A 20,360-nucleotide genomic window follows, 5' to 3' on the forward strand; every position below is an offset into this window, starting at 1 on the left:
TTATCTACCTGCTGAACAGAGCCACAGAATTGATTTAAAGGAGGAAGCTTAAATATATCCTCCCTGTCATGCATTTTTAACTCTGCTTGAATTTAATTTAGGGGCTGACAGAAAGGAAACACTTACTTCATACTGAACAATGGTTTTCTGTTCATCGGTGGAGAGTATAATAAGATCATCTGGAAATAAAACCATAATTCTTTCTTCAAATATCTGTATAATTTTGAAAAAAAAGAGAGGATTGAGGCTGATAATAATGAGAAATTATGCAATGATTTTTAATAGGTCAGTGACATTACTGGGGTATTGCAAGGAATCTGAAGTGAGGAGGTGTCAAGGAAATGCCAGATTATTGTCCACAGTGTTCCATTAACACCCACAGGCAACTGTTTTAATACTGTTGTCTGAGCTGAGGACCAGACGGTGACAAGTCTTATGAACAATAGTCACCCTAAATAGGATCTCTGTGTTCTTTCTTCCTGTGCTGCAACATTGATAGCACATTCAAAATCACACAATCAATAAAGTCCCAACTGCAGTGGAATAGAACTCAGAGATGAACATCACAGAAATGGTAATGTTCAAATCAACTATACTGTGAGTTCATCATAGAGTCATAGAGATGTACAGCACAGAAACAGACACTTCGGTCCAACTCATCCATGCCAACCAGATATCCTAAATTAATCTAGTCTCATTTGCCAGCATTTGGCCCATATCCCTCAAAACCCCTCCTATTCCTATACTCATCCAGATGCCCTTTTAAATGTTGTAATTGTACCAGCCTCCACCACTTCCACTGGTAGCTCATTCCAGACATGCACCACCATCTGTGTGAAAAGATTGCCCCTTAGGTGTCCTTTAAATCTTTCCTCTCTCATCTTAAACCTATACCCTCTAGTTCTGGACTCCCCCAACCCAGAGAAAAGACCTTGTCTATTTACCAGTTCAGGAGAAATAAGCATTTCTTTGAATGAATGTTGAATCACTAAAAGTATTGCTGTGGATCAATAAAAGTCCAAAAGATACTTAAAGAAGGCACTTTATATCACACTATTCATAGCTCCCTGTTGTGTGATGTAATGGGTCAGAAAGGTTAATACCAAATCTACCCAACCTGATGATATCACACATTCTTTGGGTAGAGAAAAAGCAGTCTCAATCTTCTGATGGAGACAAATATGTCATCACTGCCTCCTGATAATCTTTATAATCATCCCTATCTGGTCAACTTAACTGGAACCTCTGGCCATCATACAATAGATTATATCTTGTCGTTAAGACAAGTGCCTCCTCTTGCTCAGACTCAGCTGTGTTTTTTTCCCTTGCCACTGCTAATTAGATAAGACCTGAGCACAGAAAGGAGAGTTGAAACATTATATCATACAGCTAAGTGCTGGGAAATGGGATTTGAGTAGGTAGGTGATTAATGACCAGCATGAACACAATAGGTGAAAGGACTTCTTTCCATCTGTAAAGCTTTGTGATTCTATGGTTGAAACTGCACACAGTTAGATTTCTCAAGCAGCAATGTGATAAAACAGAAGATCGTCTGTTTTAGTGAACTTGCCAAAAGAATAAATATTGGCTAGAACATCAGGGATAATCTCCCTACTCTTCCTCAAAATGATGCTCTGAAATCTTCATTAACTCAGGAGAACAAATTTTTTTTTCACATTTCGTCTGAATTATAGTACCTCCTAGGAGGACTCAGTACTGCTCCTGGAGCATTAGCTTTGATTTTTGTGTTCAAGCCCCAGAGGATGTCTTCAATCCACAACCTTCTGACAGTGAAAGACATTGAACTGTTCAATCATAGAGTCATAGAGATGTACAGCATGGAAACAGACCCTTTGTATTGAACAGTGGGGCAGGCTCGATGGCCAGCTCCTGTTTGTATGTTCCTGTAGAAGACTGAGGCTACTCTCATATACCTCATGATTTGGAGATGCTGGTGTTGGACTGGGGTGTACAAAGTTAGAAATCACACAACACCAGGTTATAGTCCAACAGGTTTAATTGGAAGCACTAGCTTTCGGAGCGCTGCTCCTTTACCAGGTGGTTGTGGAGTACACAATTGTAAGACATGCACACATACACAAATACGTTTGTGGGGTGAATTTGTACTTGCAGAATTACATTGTACTTTGCTCAAAAACTATATGAATCCATGGAAGACTCTTAATTCATTTTTAAGATTAGAATCAGTCTAAACATTATGGCACAGACAACAGCACACAGGGGGCAAACACCTTCAACACATTATCTGGGCTGACACCAATTGTTAAAGTTAACCTGAGAATGTAACTTTTAAAAAAAGTTTTGTAATTTACATATGAAAGGAGTGAAACTAACATGGTCATTCTAACAGATGAGAGACTTAATAAACAATCAAGGTATTTCTCAATGTATAATTTCAATTACATCACACTGTAAACTTCTGCTATAAATTCCGTGTCTTACAATCGTGTACTCCATAACCACCTGATGAAGGAGCAGCACTCTGAAAGCTAGTGTTTCCAATTAAACCTGTTGGACTATAACCTGGTGTTATATGATTTTTAACTTCATATACCTCCCAATGGTTGAGAACGGAATGAAGTCAGACTGCATGGAGCAGGTTGTCTTTACATTTGGGTATGGTATAGAACGTCAAAAGACAATGGGTGAGAAATATTAAAATGAAAAGATTCAAAGGTGAAGTAATAAATATAACATGAAAGACAAAAGAACACAGTTTTAAAATTGTCCTGTAAATACCTCATTCATAGATATCTCAACCCAGACACAGTGGAAATATTTTTATTTTAAACATCATGAATTTATGAAGAACTAACATAGATAACAGTTAATTTTGTGTTTGACCTTTTATGTCAGTTTCTGTGCTGTCACCAGTACTTCCCGTGTGCGGTAAGCAAAGTCATAATTTCACCTCCAGCAAATCCAAAGTGAGATTAAGACAGTGTCAATATTTGGTTCAATTTTTACAGAAATCAAGATCTAACATTAAGACAAGACATGGCCCTTTCTGTTTCCCACCAACCCTTGAGGCTAGTGGTATTCTTGATAAAGAGAAGGGCACTTTGAATGTCACTTTGTTTTGCTGAATCTGTACTTGACAATGCAAAGAATTTTAGGATGGAAGCCATTTCAGTTAACAGGAACCAACCATTTCTAGAGTGATCGAACACAAAGAGAGAAAGTGAGGATTGTAGATGCTGGAGATTGGAGTCAAAAGTGTGGCACTGGAAAAGTCACAGCAGGTCAGGCAGCATCCAAGGAGTAGAAGAATCTTTCCATGGATGCTGCCTGACCTGCTGTGCTGACCTGGTTGAATATGGTGGCATGGTGACTCAGTGGTTAGCATTGCTGCCTCACAGCACCAGGGATCTGAGTTCAATTCTAGCCTTGGGTGACTGTCTGTGTGGGTTTCCTCCCACAATCCAAAAAGATGTGCAGGTTAAGTGAATTGGCCTTGCCCATAGTGTTCAAGGATGTTTAGGTTAGGTGGATTAGTCTGGGGTAACACGAAGTAATAGGGGAGGTGAATAGATCTGGATGGATGCTTCTTCGGAAGGTCTTTGAGGACTTGTTGGGCTGGAGGGCCTGTTTCCACACTGTAGGGATTCTAATACAAAGAAAAGCTATTTCTATTTAATCCCAAACTGTATCTTTCAGTTACATTAGGTTTTTTTCCTACATGAGCTTTTTTCTCCTATCAGTCATCTTGTGATTTTCTGATTGTTATTGTGATGGTGAGATCGCTGTACTCCTTCACATCAAGCCTTTTCCACATGAAGGTGAGAATCATTCTGTCATTGGCAACTGTACTTTCAACATGCCTCAGTCTTAAACTCTGGGATTCCCACCTTAAATCTCTCCTCCCCCTCTGTCCTTAAGACCTACTTTTTTGAATAAATTCTTACTCTCTTATCTCCTTATGTGATTCAGTTTCTCAGTGACTCAGAGGGTGTGGAGTTATATACAGTGGATGTCCAAAGAGACTTGAGGGTTTGAGTGCATAGACTTTAAAGTATCAAAACAGATGCAGAAATTAATAAAGAAGGTTAATGGAACATTGGCCTTTACATCTATAGGACTAGAGTACAGGGTCACAGAAGTAATGCTGCAGCTATGTGAAACTGTGGTTCAAACCTACTTGGAGTACAATGAGCAGATCTGGGCACCACACTTCAGAAAGGATATATTGACGTTGAAAGGAGTACCATGTAGGTTTACAAGAATAATATTTGGACTTCAGGGGTTAATTTGTGAGGAGCGATTATACAAATTAGGCTTGCTTTCTCAAGAGTTTAGAAGATTACAGGGTGATCTGATCAAACTCTTCGAAATATTAACAGGAAAAGACAGGGCAGATAAAAAGAAACTATTTCTTCTACTCATTGGTGATTCTAGAACTAGGGGACATAGTCTGAAAATTAGGGCCAGACTATTTGAGAGAAATGTAATGAAACACTTCTACATACAAAAGGTGGTAGAGATTTGGAACTCTGTTCGACAACTGCAATTGATGCCAAATTAGTTGTTAATTTTAAATCGAAGGTAGATACATTTTTGTTAAGGGTATTAAGGGATATTGTCCAAAGGCAGTTATATGGAGTTAGGCTACTGATCAGCCTGTCACAGGTTAGGCAACACAGTGGCTCAGTGGTTGGTGCTGCTGCCTCAGAGGGGCCCAGGTTCAATTCCACCCTCAGGTGATTGTCTGTGTGGAGTTTACACATTGCCCCCATGTCTGCATGGGTTTCCTCCCACAGGTTGTGTTGATTGGCCATGGAAATTACAGGGTTATGGAGTAAGGCAGATCTGGATGGGAGGGTCAATGTGGACTCAATGGGCTAAATGGCCTGCTTCCACAATGTAGGGATTCTATGGTGGAATAGGCTTGAGGAGTTGAGCAGTCTAACCCTGTTCCTGGCTTCAAATGTCTCTGGGATATTCTAGTAAGATCAAGGTAAGTTGTTCTTAACTTAATGCTAAGTCTGTGCTGCAACCTGATGGCTTCAGCAGCCTGAATATTTTACAGGATCCTTACAATTTGCAAGTGACTTGCATCGTATGTCAGTCTAGCTGAATCTAAATCATGGTCCCGGAAAAGAAGAGTGAATGTCTGATCACTTGAACCCATAATTATTAACTTATTAACCTAAATGTCTTGCAGTCTAGGGAACCATTTCAGAGCAAGGAAATCTTAACTCATCTATGCGACTGAACTAAGACATGAAACCTTCAGGTCTACTCAATACAGTCATTGTGTTTCTTTGACGTTGATACAATTCCAGAAGAAGATCTACAAATGTAAATGGTTTCACCGCCACTATGCAAGATAAAATGGGATTGCATGTGGCTCGGTGGTTAGCACTGCTGCCTCACAGTGACAGTGACTTGGGTTCAATTCCATCCTTGGGCAACTGTCTGGGTGGAGTTTGCAAATGGTCCCCATGTTCCGTGGGTTTGCTCGGGTTTCCTCCCACAGTCCAAAGAAATGCAGGTTGGGTGGATTGGCCATGTTAAATTGCCCCATAGTGTCTAGGGCTATGTAGGTTAGGTGGGTTAGCCATGGTAAATGTGAGGCTACGGGGATAGGTTAGTGGGTGGCACATCTGAATGGGATGCTTTTGAGGGTTGACGTGGACTTGATGGACCGATTGGCCTCTTTCTGCATAGTAGGGATTCTATAAAGAGGCTTATATTTATATAGTGCCATTGACCATCTCAGTACATCCCACAACGGTTTACAGCTAATGAAGTTTGAGTATAGTCACCCTTATGATGTTTGAAACAAGCCAGACAATTTGGGTATAGCAAGATCCCACAAGCAGCAATGTGACAATGGGCAAGTTATCTGTCTTAGTGGTGCTGGTTGAGAATTAAATTTTGGCCAGAATTGAGAAGTATCCTGTTCTTAAAAATAGGGGCATTTTGCACCAACAGACAAAATCTGGGTTTAATGTCCATCCACAAGATGTTATGTCCAACAGCACAGCTCTCTCTCACTATTGAACTGGAGTTTGAGCCTCAGTTTCATACTCAATTCTACTGGAGTTTGAAAAAACGTCTAATGTGCTACGAATTGTTTCAAAGTTAGCTATTAGCACTGCTAAATACACCACCAATCTGTATTCTTATATTTTAGATTTTTATTACTATTGAGTATCCAACCAAATGATTTTTTCCATTTTTTTCCATCTGACAAGCCATCTACTTTGCCCAGTCAAACATGAGTCATTTTAAGAATTTCTATTACTGAATATAACATTCAGATAAATTAGCAGGAAAGACGTAAGCAAACAATGGCAGACATTTAAAGATGTAATTTATTGTCCTCAACAATGCAGAGGAGAGATCCTAATAGAGAGATAAACCAACCATGGCTGACCAAAGAAGTGGAGGGGATAGAGTTGAAATGAATAGCTTTGAAGGAGGCAAAAGTCAGTGATAGCCCCAAGTCATAGAATCCCTATAGAGTGGAAACAGGCCATTTGGCCCATCGAGTCCACACTGACCAGTGAACAGCATCCTACCCAGTCCCACACCCCCCCTACTCTATCCCTGTAACCCTGCACTTCCCATAATCCACCTAACCGATACCTCCCTGGACACTATGGGCAATTTAGCAAGGCCAATCTACCTAATCTGTACATCTTTGGTCAAGGATAAATTTAGAATCCAGCAAAGGAGGGATAAAAGGAAAGAAAGAATGTGAAAATGAACTAAAATGACAAATAAGTGAGGAATATAAAAACTGACAATAAGAACTTCTTTAAATATATAAAGGGAAGAGACAGGTCAAAGTGAACATAGGTCCCTTAGAAAATTAATCTGAGGCAAAAGTTAGGGCAGCCCAGTGGCTTAGTGGATAGCACTGCTGCCTCACCGTGCCAGGGATCTGCGTTTGATTCCAGCCTCGTGTGACTGTCTGTGTGGGATTTGCACATTCTCCCCGTGTCTGTGTGGGTTTTCTCTCGGTGCTGTGGTTTCCTTCCAAAGATGTGCAGGTTAGGTGAATTGGCCATGCTAAATTGCCCAGAGTGTTTAGGGATGTGTAGGTTAGATGCATTAGTCAGAGGAAATGTAGCGTAATAGGGTAGGGTAATAATTCTGGTTGGGTTACTCTTTGGAGGGTCGGCGTGGACTTGGGCCAAATGTCCTGGTTCCAAACTGTTGGGATTCTAAGATCAAGGACTTAGACATTTTGCAGCAGTCTTTATGGTGGAAGATACTTCAAACATCTCATTAATACTAAAGAATATGTGGGAGGAATTAAGTGCCATCACCATTACTAGAAACGTTGAAGTAGACAAACTAATGAGGTTAAAGGGATAGGTCCCTAGCCCTGATGGATTGCATCCTAGAATCCTAAAGAGTTGCTGTGGTTCTGTTCGCCGAGCTGGAAGTTTTTGTTGCAAACGTTTCGTCCCCTGTCCAGGTGACATCCTCAGTGCTTGGGAGCCTCCTGTGAAGCGCTTCAGTGGTGTTTCCTCAGGCATTTATAGTGGCCTGTCCCTGCCGCTTCCGGTTGTCAGTTTCAGCTGTCCGCTGTAGTGGCCGGTATATTGGGTCCAGGTCGATGTGTTTGTTGATGGAGTTTGTGGATGAGTGCCATGCTTCTAGGAATTCTCTGGCTGTTCTTTGTTTGGCTTGCCCTATAATGGTAGTGTTGTCCCAGAAACACCACAGAAGCGCTTCACAGGAAGCTCCCAAGCACTGAGGATGTCACCTAGACAAGGGACGAAACGTTTGCAACAAAAACATCCAGCTCGGCGAACAGAACCACAGCAACAAGCACCCGAGCTACAAATCTTCAGTCAAACTTTGAACAGTTCTGCTATATATAACAAGTGACTTTAATCAGTTTAAAACTGGAAAAACCAATCAACTAGATTAATTCAATTTATTTCTGAATTTTTAAATAAATAAAATTGTAAATTTTAATTGTTAACATAGTCAATTAAGTAACTGAACATCAACCAACTATGTGTAATAACCATCTGGTAGGGGTGTGTTGAATTAGACTGTGGACAGAAATCATAATGTTTAGATGAAGATGATAGTAACTCAGTTATAAAGGTAAAGTCCTTCATGTTGAATTGAGCTGATTTGAAACACTTTGAATGTTTAGCCTAATTATAGCAGTTCATATGTTCCGAGATGGAATGCATTATGGCAAAATTACTGAAACAACTAAATAGAACATGGAACATAGGACTGTACAGCACAGGAATGAGCTGTTTGGCCCATGAGTTGTGCCAAACATGATGCCAAACTAAACTATAGGTAATCCCTTCTGCCTGCCCTTGGTGCATATCTCTCCATTCCTTGCAATATTCACGTGCTTATCTCAAAGTCTCTTAAACATCCCTATCATATCTGCCTCCACTACCAAGCCTGGCAGCGTGTTAAGAACATAGAACATAGAACGTAGAACAATACAGCACAGGACAGGCCCTTTGGCCCACGATGTTGTGCCGAACATTTGTCCTAGCTTAAGCACCTATCCATGTACCTATCCAATTGCCGCTTAAAGGTCACCAATGATTCTGACTCTGCCACTCCCACAGGCAGCGCATTCCATGCCCCCACCACTCTCTGGGTAAAGAACCTACCCCTGACATCTCCCCTATACCTTCCACCCTTCGATACCCAGCATGAGCAAAACTAATGTAGTGTACAAATTCCCATGCAAGGACTGCACAAAACACTATATAGGACAAACAGGAAGACAGCTAACGATCCGCATCCACGAACATCAACTAGCCACGAAACGACACAACCAGCTATCCCTATTAGCCACACACGTAGACGACAAGCAACATGAATTTGACTGGGACAATACTACCATTATAGGGCACGCCAAACAAAGAACAGCCAGAGAATTCCTAGAAGCATGGCACTCATCCACAAACTCCATCAACAAACACATCGACCTGGACCCAATATACCGGCCACTACAGCGGACAGCTGAAACTGACAACTGGAAGCGGCAGGGACAGGCCACTATAAATGCCTGAGGAAACACCACAGAAGTGCTTCACAGGAGGCTCCCAAGCACTGAGGATGTCACCTAGACAGGGGATGAAACGTTTGCAACAAAAACTTCCAGCTCGGCGAACAGAACCACAGCAACGAGCACCCGAGCTACAAATCTTCTCACAAACTTTGAATCCTAAAGAGTGTAGCTACAGAGGTGGTGGATGCATTGGTTGTAATTTTTCAAAAATCATTGTACTCTTGATTAGTACTGGAGTATTGGAAAACTGCCAATGTGACAGTCCTTTTCAGAGAGGAAGGAGATGGAGTGGCTGTACGAAAAGGGAAGGTAATTATAGGCCAATTAACCTAACAATAATTGTTGGAAAAACATTGGAATCAATAACTAAGGAACTAATAACAGCACTTTTGGAAAATCATAATCTATTCAAGCATAGTCAGCATGGTTGCATGAAATGTGTCTGACTATTTTGTCAGAGATTTTCAAGAAGGTTTCAACCAGAGTAGATAGAGGGGAACCAGTAGATGTAGATTTGGACTTCCAGAAGGCACCTGACAAGGTACATCACAAAATGCTATCATAAGATAATGTTGGAAGTGTATATTGGTGTGCACTGAGAATTGGTTCACCAGCAGGAATCAGCAAATGGGGATAGGTGGTTCTTTTTCAGGGCAATCTGTAACCAATGGGGCTCCACAGGGATCAGTGTGAGGACCACAACTGTTTACAGTATATATTAATAACTTGCAGAAAAGAGGTAAATGGACTGTAGCCAAGTTTGCAGATGACACAAAAAATAAATTGAAAGACAAGTTGCAAGAGGGATATGAATAGTTTATGGAGAGAATTGATAGGTTAAGTATGTAGGAAAAAGTTGGCAAATGGTGTGTAAATGTAGGAAAATGTGAAATTGTCCATCTTGGAAGGGAGAACAAAAACAGGATTATTTAAATGTAGAGAAACTGCATAAAGCTACAACACAAAGGGAATTGGGGTGATTGTGCATGGAGCACAGAAAGCTAGCACACAGGTGCAGCAGATAATCAGGAATGCTAATGGAAATTTGGCCCTTATTTCAAGGGAGTTGGAGTATAAGAGTAGGGAAGTATCGCTGCAACTGTGCAAGGTGCTGGTGAGACCACATCTGGAACACTATGAGCAGTTTTAGTCCCTTTATTAAAGGAAAGATATCATTTCATTGGAGGCATTTCAGAGAAGGCTCACTAGGATATGGTATGGAAGGATTGTCTTATGGACAAAGTTTAAAACAGGTTCAGACTTTAGTCATCGGAATTAAGAAGAATGAGAAGTGATCTTATTGAGACATTTAGGATTTTTAAGAGGCTTGGAAGGGTAAATGATGAGAGGCTGTTGCCCCTCAGAGGAGAGTCCAGGCCGAGAGGACATTGTCTCAAAACAAAGGGATGCTAGTTTAAGACTGAGATGAGGAGATAATGTCTTCTCTCAGAGGGCTATGAGTCTTTGGAACCCCTTGCTCCAGAGAGCTGTGGGAGCAAAGTCCTTGTGTATCTTTCAAGTTGAGATAAATTCTTGAACAATAGGGGAATCAAGGGTTACAGGGAAAGAGCAGGAAAGTGGACTTGAGGTGCTTTATCAGATCAGTCATTATTCTACTGAAAGCAGAGGAGGTTTCAGGCACGGAATGACTAACTCCTGTTCCTATTGTTTATGGACTTACTCCAAAGTGTACATTGACTGCACCTAAATATTCAAAGTTGTTGACTCAAATAGATAAGAGAAAGGAACTTGCATTTAAAATATGTTTCATCATGTTTTAGGCTGTCCCATGATGATTCATAATCAAATTTGCTTTTGAAGAGCATTAACTGTGATATCAACGAAAGAGCCAATCTAATACAACAAGGTTGCATGAATAACAAATGGGCGAAATGTTAATCTATATTGGTGCTGTTCCATAGAATCATAGAAACCCTACAGCGAGGAATCAGGCCAATCAGCCCATTGAGTCCACACCAACTCTCTGAAGAGCATCCCACCCAGATCCACCCCTGTTACCTTCTCCCTGTAACACTGTGTCTTCCATGGCTAATCTACGTAACCTGCATATTTTTGGACTGTGAGAGGAAACCAGAGCATCCAGTGGAAACCAATGCAGTCACGTGGAGAATGTTCAAACTCCATATAAATCAAGGGTCCCTGATGTTTTCAGGTAGCAGTGTTAACCACTGAACCAGTGTGCCATCCACAATTAAAGAACGTACAGTTTAGAACCAGGGTTTTTGTATTTCACATCCATATCAGTTCCTCATTTCTGACAAGTAGTACATCCCTCAGGCAGCATTTAGTGGTTGGGGTGGCAGGGTTTTCTAACCTAACATTGAATAAAATGGCAGAGTACTCAATTCCCCGCTTCCATACAGCAGTCAGTTAATACTCTGAGGAGTGGCTTGACCACAGCACCCTGTATAAATTGTTGCGATCATTCAGAATTTGGTATTCTTGCATATATCCTGATGAATGCAAGAAAAAAAACTTCAACATATTAGAGTCATAGAGTTATAGAGAGGTACTGCATTGGAGACAGACCCTTCAGTCCAATTCATCCATGCCAACCAGATATCCTAAATTAATCTAGTCCCATTTGCCAGCACTTGGTCCATATCCCTCAAAACCCTTCCTATTCATATGCCCATCTGAATACCTTTTCAATATTGTAATTGTACCAGCCTTCATCACTTCCTCTGCAGCTTATTCCATGTATGCACCACCCTCTGTGTGAAAACGTTGCCCCTTAGATCTCTTTTAAATACTTCCCCTCTCACCCTAAATCTATGCCCTTTAATTCTGGACTCCCCCTGTCCCAGGGAAAGTACCTTGTCTATTTATCCTAGCCATGCCCCTCATAATTTTATAAACCTCAATAAGGACACCCCTCAGCCTCTGACGCTCCAGGGAAAACAGCCCCAGCGTATTCAGCCTCTCCCTTTAGCTCAAACGGTCCAACCCTGGCAATATCCTTTCTGAACCCTTTCACAATATTCTTCCTATAGGAGGTAGATCAGAATTGAGCACAATATTCCAAAAGTGGCCTCACCAGTGTCTTGTACAGACGCAACATGGCCTCCCAATTCCCTTGTCTCTCTTTTCGGTAATATTGAATTTCAATGTCAAAAAGAAACCATTCTGAGGAGTTTAACTGGCCTGATTGGACCTTCCATCCTCACCCTGATTCAACCATTAAGGGAAGAATTGATCCCAAATTGCTCAGTTCCAAAAAAGAGTCATATCAGACTCGAAATGTTAACTCTGGTTCTCTTCTTACAGATACTGCCAGACTTTCTGAGTTTCCTCCAGTAGTTTCTGTTTTTATCCTGATTGGTCATTTTATTTAAGTGAATATTCTTTACATGCAGGTATTTTTAAACAGAGATTTTATAACACACCTCTGGAGCAGGTGGGACATGAATCAGGTTTCCTGGGTCCAGGGGTAGGGCCGCTCAAGAGTTCCCTGCTTTATGTATACACTTGACTAAATGGATAACACACCCCTATGACCAATGCACACCAAAACAGATTCATCATTCAGCTGACTCATCTGCTGAATATAAGACACAAACATTCACAAATTGCCTGTTGCACTTCCCTGCATAACAAGTGTGCAATATTTTAAAGATCATTATTGATAAGTGAAGGACTAGTTTGGGAAATCCTCATATGCTACGGACTTCCTGTTTGCTGAGATACTCTTAACATATCGTAAAGGTGCATTTGTTAACTTAAACAGGAGGAAGTGACATACCTGACTCTGTGTGAAGTTGATTTTTACCATGGACAAGTAAATGATGGCTCCCAAATGTTGGATAGGAGTTCCTTCCCAGCCTTTAATGGGTTTCTGTAGCAGGTATTTTTCCAGCTCTTGCCTCTTCCAGCTCTCATCACAAGGGATCTAATAACCAGGACCAACAAACAGATTAAACAGGACAAAATAAAGAATTGTAGATGTTGAAGAACTGAAACGAAAGCAGAAATTGCTGGAAAAAGTCAGCGGATCTGGCAGCATCTGTGGAGAGAGAGAAGAGTTAAGACTTCAAGTCTAGGAGCCTTTCTTCAGAACTGATATAACAGAATCGAGTCATATCTCCCTGGCTTAATAAGAATTCATTGGCTCGGATGCACTTACAGAGTTTAATAGGGAAACTTGTCTCTTAATATATTTTCACAGAAAATTCAACGAAACAGGTTACATTTCAAAGGCAGCCAGAGAATTAGAGTTCTATTGAACGCTCCTCTTTAGATCACTGTGAAGCTAATGACTCAGTGAAGACCTATGCCTTCCTTTACGATATCACCCATGCATTATGCATTAATCTAGAACAGTCCTATTCATAATCTCGATATTACCTAACTCTAAGAAAACACTTTCAAAGTGGGAGTTGAATCGACTGATGCAATTTACTCTTTCGTGATAAGAGTTGTGCTTACAATGGTGAGCTGCCAAACAGACTGTCTCTGATGTCAATGATGTATGACCGATGACCGGCTCCTTACATGCTTGCGTCTTTTTTTTTCCTTTCTAATCCTTCTGACTACATTCTAAAATTAAAATTTTCATTTTTTTTGTATTGGAATTTATTTTATAGTGTAACTACTTTTCCCTACCTGTTTCTACCGCAGTTTTGAATATCCCTTACATCCCTCTCAAATTTCTTTCTCAGCTCGGTTTCTGAAGGTGTTTATTCTTGTGGGGTACCTTTCACTGATCACTAACTGCCATTTCTACCTTGCCTGAAAGATGAATTTCATGAGTGAGCATTGATACTGGATGCTAGCTGTCTACTCCAACATGCAAGCAGCAAAGAAGAGCCTAACCTTGGAATCACGGGACATTGAGATACATACTTGTTTCCAATAAAATCCATAGGATAATCATCCAGGGGCAGGACCCTAAATGATTTCCAGGGTGCCACAATGATTGAGACCAATGGCAGAATCCCTAGTACTATGCTGGGGTAACACAGGTTGACTTAATGCTTTCTCCATCTTCATTCCATTCTGAAGAAGAATCATACTCAAAATTTTAATTCTCTCTCCACGGGTGCTGCCAGACCTGCTAAATATTCATCAGCATTTTTTGTTTTTGCCTTAATGTAGACTTGTGATAGATCCTGGATCATGCTTAAGCAGTCTCATTCAATTTCTCATTAAATATTAAACCTTGAATTTTGCCACCCTTCTTCACATCGACAATTGATGCAGTGAAGTCTGAAAAAAAGGAACATTGCCTACCAGTACAGACAGCTTTTGCTCTTTATGTGGACGATAGATGGAGGCCTTCTTCACTCTTCTTGGCAAATGGGCCATCCATATTCTAAACTCTTCTGGATCTGGACAGGTGATTATCCTAGAATCGAACATTGAACCTAATGAGAAGAAAAGGTTGGGACAATTGAAAGTTATTCCATTACAGAGGTGTATATATGTGTACTATAAAAACAATTCACTTGCCTTTAGAGCATACAATGTAATTCGGCCTGTCAGCCTCTATTTAGTATCTCATACACTCAGATGCATTTGCTTTAACCTCTATATTATCTTCCATATGGTCTAGGGTCAAAAATTATTGAAGATACAAAATTATCATTGCTCTAATGAAGAGCATGAGTATCACAATGTCTTTATCAATGGATTCTTTCTTCCTAGCCTTATATCATCACCCATTTCTCTGGCATAACTCACTAATTCTTCTCCATGTTGGCAGCTTTGTGAATTTGGATTTGTTCCAGCTTTTACGTTGTGTTGGAGAAGGTCCCCTGACCATATCAGCCTTTGCAATTGTTCTTGTACTCAGCCTCCCCTCTAATAGAACAAGGTCGCAATAGAGTATAATCTTTCACAAGGGAATTGTATATATATTTTTAAAAGGAAAAATACATTGTAGGGTTGTGGAAAAACAGTTGGAGAGTTGAATTACTGGTAGCTCTTTCAAACAGTTGAGACAAGTATAAATGACCTCATTCTCTGTTCTGCACCTATCCAGAGAATAGACTGACTAAATTGTTCAATATTGACACTAATCATGAGGAAAGATTGTTTCTTGGTTTACATTGTATGGGAGTGGTCAATCCTCATAACGTGTCCTTCTTCATCTCACTGTTTGTTTTGCTGTCCTGTTAATGCTGGACTGGGAACAAGAGTTACAACTTTGCCTATTCAATTTATCCATGCAATGACCTGACAAAACCATTAACAGAGTGATTCAGAGCAATGCTGGACATTCATATGTGACTGACTGGAAACTGTGACCAGAAACTTGAGAGATTCTGTTGTGCACTTCACAAACATTTGCACTTGGGTGTGGGGCAACATTGTCAGACAATTAGGGATGGACAATTTGATGTCAACAATGCCCACATCCCGCTCATTTTTTTTTCTTAAAAAGCCAAGTACATGTTCCATGTTCATTGTCAGCAGTAAACATATTTGCATTCTGTGATGGATAAACTTTTACTTTGCATCTGCAGTACAACAGTGACTACACTAATGAAGTGTCAGCACATTTTACTGGGCATTAGAAGTACCTCTGAGAAGTTATAGCATTAAGATTCCTGCAGAAGTGCAGTGAAAAACTCAATGCTGATGTTCCAGTGGAGTACTGGAGGACTGCTACACTGTCAGAGGTGCGTCTTTTAGATGAGATATTATATAGAGATGCTGTCTACTGTCTCAGTTGAACGTAATGAACCAATGCAGCACCTTTTGAAGAAAGGGCAGGAAGGTCTCACTGGTGTCTCTGTGGATATTTATCCCTTAACCTAGGAGAGAGATTACCTGGTCATTGTCCCACTTTATGGGAGCTTGTCACATTCAAATTTCCAGTTGTATTTTGTTCATTAAATATTTCTGAAGAATAGGCAGAGTTGTAATTAGTTGCAAAGTGCTTTGGAGTATCCTGTCATTATGAAAGATGCAACATTTATATAGCACCTTCACATTGCTTTTGAAAGGCTTGCCCAGTGGCCTAATTAGAATAAGCATGTGGAACACCTCTCAGCTAATAATGTCACCATAGTCCTACTGGACCAGAGGGCTGCACTCTCATTTGGGTGATTGGGTCAACCAGCACAACTGGTGCTGGTTTAACCTGACAGTCACCGTGCCTCAGACAAGGGAAAGATTGGGAAAGGAGAATCTTCAAGATAACCTCAACCAGATCTGGGAATTGAACTAATGCTGTTGGCATCACACTGCATCACAAAGCGGACATTTGAGCTATCTGACTCTTTACAGTTTGTCGGTGATTTAATCTGGCTTGGATGAGATGCCGAGTCCCAAGGGTGAATTTCACCTGCTTTGGGGGATGAATACACAGACACCTGAAGTGAATTATGAAAATAATGTCAATACTTTGCAGACCAGGGCAAACTCAGACATGGAGACACTATGTCTGTTATTGCTGCTCTTTAAAGGGAAACCACAACTGGTTTGCAGCTGTGATGTGAGCACTCGGCATCGCTCAGTCAAAAGGCCACCTTGGTGCCAGGTGACATTTGAAACTTTGAGTCAAAAGGTTGTGGGTTGAAGTCTCACTCCACAGACTTGAACACACATCTCAGTCTGACTGCCAAGGAGCTGCTGCATTGCTGGAGGGTCCGTCTTTCAAGTTAGTTCAGGGGTCCAAAAGATGCTATTTGAGGAAGAATAGGCTGTCCTGGAGAGCATTCATTCCTCCCTCATTCCATACCAACAAAAAAACACAATTAGATGGAGATAGTGAAGACTGCAGATGCTGGAAGTCAGAGTTGCTGACATGTGGTGCTGGAAAGGCACAGCAGGTCAGGCAGCATCGGAGGAACAGGAAAGTAAAGGTTTCTGTTCAGGACCCTTACTCAGGACTCAATGAAGTCCTGATAATGGGTCCTGACCGGAAACCTTGATTTTCCTGCTCCTCTGATGCTGGCTGACCTGCTGTGCCCTTCCAGCTCCGCATTTTATTGACAAAAACAATTAAATGTTCATTTGCCTGACTGTTCTGCGGCCTTATTGTGCCATGCAATATTAGTTACATTTACTTGAATTAATTCAATTCAACATGTTTCAAAAATAACAAATTGGTTTCAAAGATCTTTTGGATAAGCTGTGGGAGGTGCAACATCTATGGAGATTCGTTTTCTTTTAAATATGATCGCAAAGTGCTTGGGACAGATACGACTGCTATGTAGAGAATAACCTGAGGAAATGTAACAGAAGTTAAGCCTTTTTGGCTAAAGTGAATTATTTATTTGCACTGCATACTCAAGGTTGTAATTACCTGCAGTTAGCTGATTTCTCAAGATACAGTGAATACAAATGATAGATACTTTGCATACCATTTGTATGCTTCTGTTACATGTTCAATTGGATAAAACGTTTTAAAATGTTAAGGCGGCCATTTAATGTCATCCAGTCCAGCACAATTTCAGGCAAATATCTGGACAGGTTTCAACGTAAAAAGCTCCAAATGAAATTGCAAATTAATTTTCTCTGCAAACTTCCTTGGTATATTTTGAACATCTGACCCAATTAAGTGTCGCTCTAAGAAAGAAAGAAGCACAATTTACGTAGCACCTCTCTCAGCTTCAGAAGGTTGTTAAGCATTTTATAACTAATGAAATGTTTTTGCAGTGTAGCTCATTGTAATATAAGACTCAAAGCCTGTTTGCTCCCACAAACAGCTTTAGTTGTTGAGGATACCTTGGAAATCAGCCATTTAATGCAGAATTCCATTGAAGAAGATGTGTGTTGTTTGCTCTTACCAGTAATTTCAAAAGTATTTTCCATCAACGTTCTGACTGAAATTCCTGACAGAGGCAACAATCCCTGGAAAATGAAGAGGGTGTTAATGAATTGTCAGCATTTCCTCAGCTACATTCAGGGCTTGATACTGGTGTGGCTTTAAGACTCACAAGTTTTCTTCAAAGTTTTTTTAGCTATTCACCAAACACTTCACACAAAACCTCTCTCTCCAGTTTCAGCACACCCTCAAATCATATTACAACAATGTTAGAACCATGTCTCTTGTACAATTGTTACTCAAACTTGCATTCAGTGCACACAGCTTCCCTACACACACCCATCCTTGACACAAAGATAATTATTTATGCACCATTTATGCCATGTCCTTTTAAATATGTATCCCTTATACAAAGACTCTTATTTACAGTATTACAATTTTCTTGTAGAGCATATTTTCTCCCTTGGTTTCACTCTCAAATTCTTTACTATGCAAGGCTGTAGTGGCCGGATCATTATGTCTATTCAAGAAGGAGGTAGACAATGTTTTAATGATTAAGGGAGTCAAGGATTATGGTGAAAAGGCAGGAAAATGGAATTAAGGGTTATCAGATCAGTCTTGACCTCATTGAATGACAGACCAGACTCAATGGGCTGAATTTGAACTTTAGGAAATCACCTGGCTTTCATTCTCAAGGGATTGGGAGGACAATGCAGCTACATCACTTTTGTCTCTGACCCAGAGCGCTGAAGGTTCAAGACCCACTCCAGCACAAATTGGAGCTGAGACTCCTGTGCAATAGTGAGGGGACTATCAATGGAGCAGTCTAAATCAAGGGGAATGCTAAATCAAGGCTCTATTTTCCTTCTAGGCTGATCCCGTCTTGAAGAGAAGCAAACAATTATCCTTGAATCAATGCTGCACAAACAGGTTGTCTGCATTTATCACATTTTTTATTTGGGATCACTTTTGTGAGCAAAACTGGTTTTTCTAGATTTCAACAGAGATTCCATTGCAAAAGCAGTCAGTTGTAAAGTGATGTGGTTGTGAAAGATTGAAAATCTTTCCTTTTATATTCTCAGGTTTATCCCTGCTTAGAGGAGTCAGGAGTTTCATCTGTGGTCTTGGAAACACTGATCTGGGATTCAGGTAACACCTAGAAAAGGTAAGCAGTGAAAGAAGTGAACTTCCATCTATTCCCAATTGTGACACTATCCTTCCCAATAGCACTGACCGGGCTGGCTGTTTACATCAATGCAATGGAGAAAGACACTTGTGGAGGCTTTGGTCACACTGCTAGGTTTTATACAGTTAAATTGGATGTCAGCGCTAAAAAGTAAGTAATAGTCCCAGAGAGCCACTTTCTCATAGAGAGAGAGAGAGGACTGGTGGTGGTTTAATCTGAGGAGCATCGTACTTGCAGTGAGGTTGAGAAGGAGAGTCCTTAATAGTAAACTCAGCCAGTTTACTATGAACCCTGTGCTGTTGGCATCACATACCAGCTGTCCACCCTGAGGGGAAGTGATGACCTAGTGATATTATCGTTGAACTGTTACTCCAGAGACCCAGATAATGTTCTGGGGACTTGGGATTGAATCCTGCAATGGCAGATGGTGGAATCTGAATTCAATAAATATCTGGAATTAAGAATCTAATGATGACTATGAATCCATTGTTGGTTTTTGGAAAAAAAATCTGGTTCACTAATGTCCTTTAGGGAAGGAAACTGCCATCCTTACCTGGTCTGGCCTACATACGACTCCAGACATACAGCAATCTGGTAGACTCTTAACTGAACTCTGGGCAATTAGGGATGGGGCAATAAATGCTACCTAGCCAGTGATGCCCTCATCCCATAAATAAATAAAGGAAAAAAAAGCCAACTGAACTAACCAAGTACTTGTCAATCTACGACTGGGTTGCTCTCTCGTTAGAAAGAGGTAAGCGGTAGTAAGTTTAACCTGAGACTCACCACTCCTTAGGCAAGGGGAGAGGATGAAAAGGCATAACATAACAAAAGCAGTTCGACAGCCCATTTCATATTCCGATCATTGAAATCACAGAAAGGTGCACATCTGCCCAAGTGACGGAGTAGAGGGCACACAGTTCTGTAATCTGATTTAAAATGAAGACAACACAGATATTTTCACCTGATAAATGAACTTGTTTTTCTCATCATCTACGGCCAGAAGTAACAAATGCAATGGAAAGAGAATGAGGTGCCTTTTACTCTCTTCCTGTGGAAATTACCAAAACAAAAGGTGCGTGGTTAAAATATTCAATCTTATTACTGGTTGGCATTGCATTAGTCATTATCATGTCATTAAAAAAACGATTTATTACCAGTCTTTTGGGCTGAAACTAATAGGTGATGAATATGCTATTGTAAATAATTGGGATGCTCCCCTCACAAACAGCAAATATGGGTTAATGCCATTGTTCCGTAATACATCCGACTAATCTCCAGGCATTGAAATTTCTACATCAAACTTTTGAGATAGGAAGTGGAATTGAGCAGATGTAATTCCCAGGAAGGTTTTGCCTCATTTTTGAGTGTCTGGTTCAGTGGACTCTTGACTGGATTAGGAATCCAGA

At 40.6% G+C, this 20,360-nt stretch overlaps 1 protein-coding gene across 2 annotated transcripts in view; it reads right to left on the reverse strand.

Annotated features, from left to right (window-relative positions):
• LOC122540401 (probable pleckstrin homology domain-containing family N member 1) overlaps window positions 1–20,360 on the reverse strand; it is a 68,296-nt gene that overhangs the window by 10,185 nt on the left and 37,751 nt on the right. For both annotated transcript variants that reach the window (XM_043676091.1, XM_043676092.1), the window contains 5 exons: window positions 19,916–20,002; window positions 17,788–17,851; window positions 14,282–14,415; window positions 12,795–12,941; window positions 127–213 (listed from right to left, as the gene is read on the reverse strand). In XM_043676091.1, the coding sequence (XP_043532026.1) occupies window positions 127–213; window positions 12,795–12,941; window positions 14,282–14,415; window positions 17,788–17,851; window positions 19,916–20,002 (519 nt within the window). The remainder of the gene's footprint in view (window positions 1–126; window positions 214–12,794; window positions 12,942–14,281; window positions 14,416–17,787; window positions 17,852–19,915; window positions 20,003–20,360) is intronic.

Source organism: Chiloscyllium plagiosum, chromosome 34, assembly GCF_004010195.1.
Source record: "Chiloscyllium plagiosum isolate BGI_BamShark_2017 chromosome 34, ASM401019v2, whole genome shotgun sequence".
Classification (NCBI taxonomy): domain Eukaryota; kingdom Metazoa; phylum Chordata; class Chondrichthyes; order Orectolobiformes; family Hemiscylliidae; genus Chiloscyllium; species Chiloscyllium plagiosum.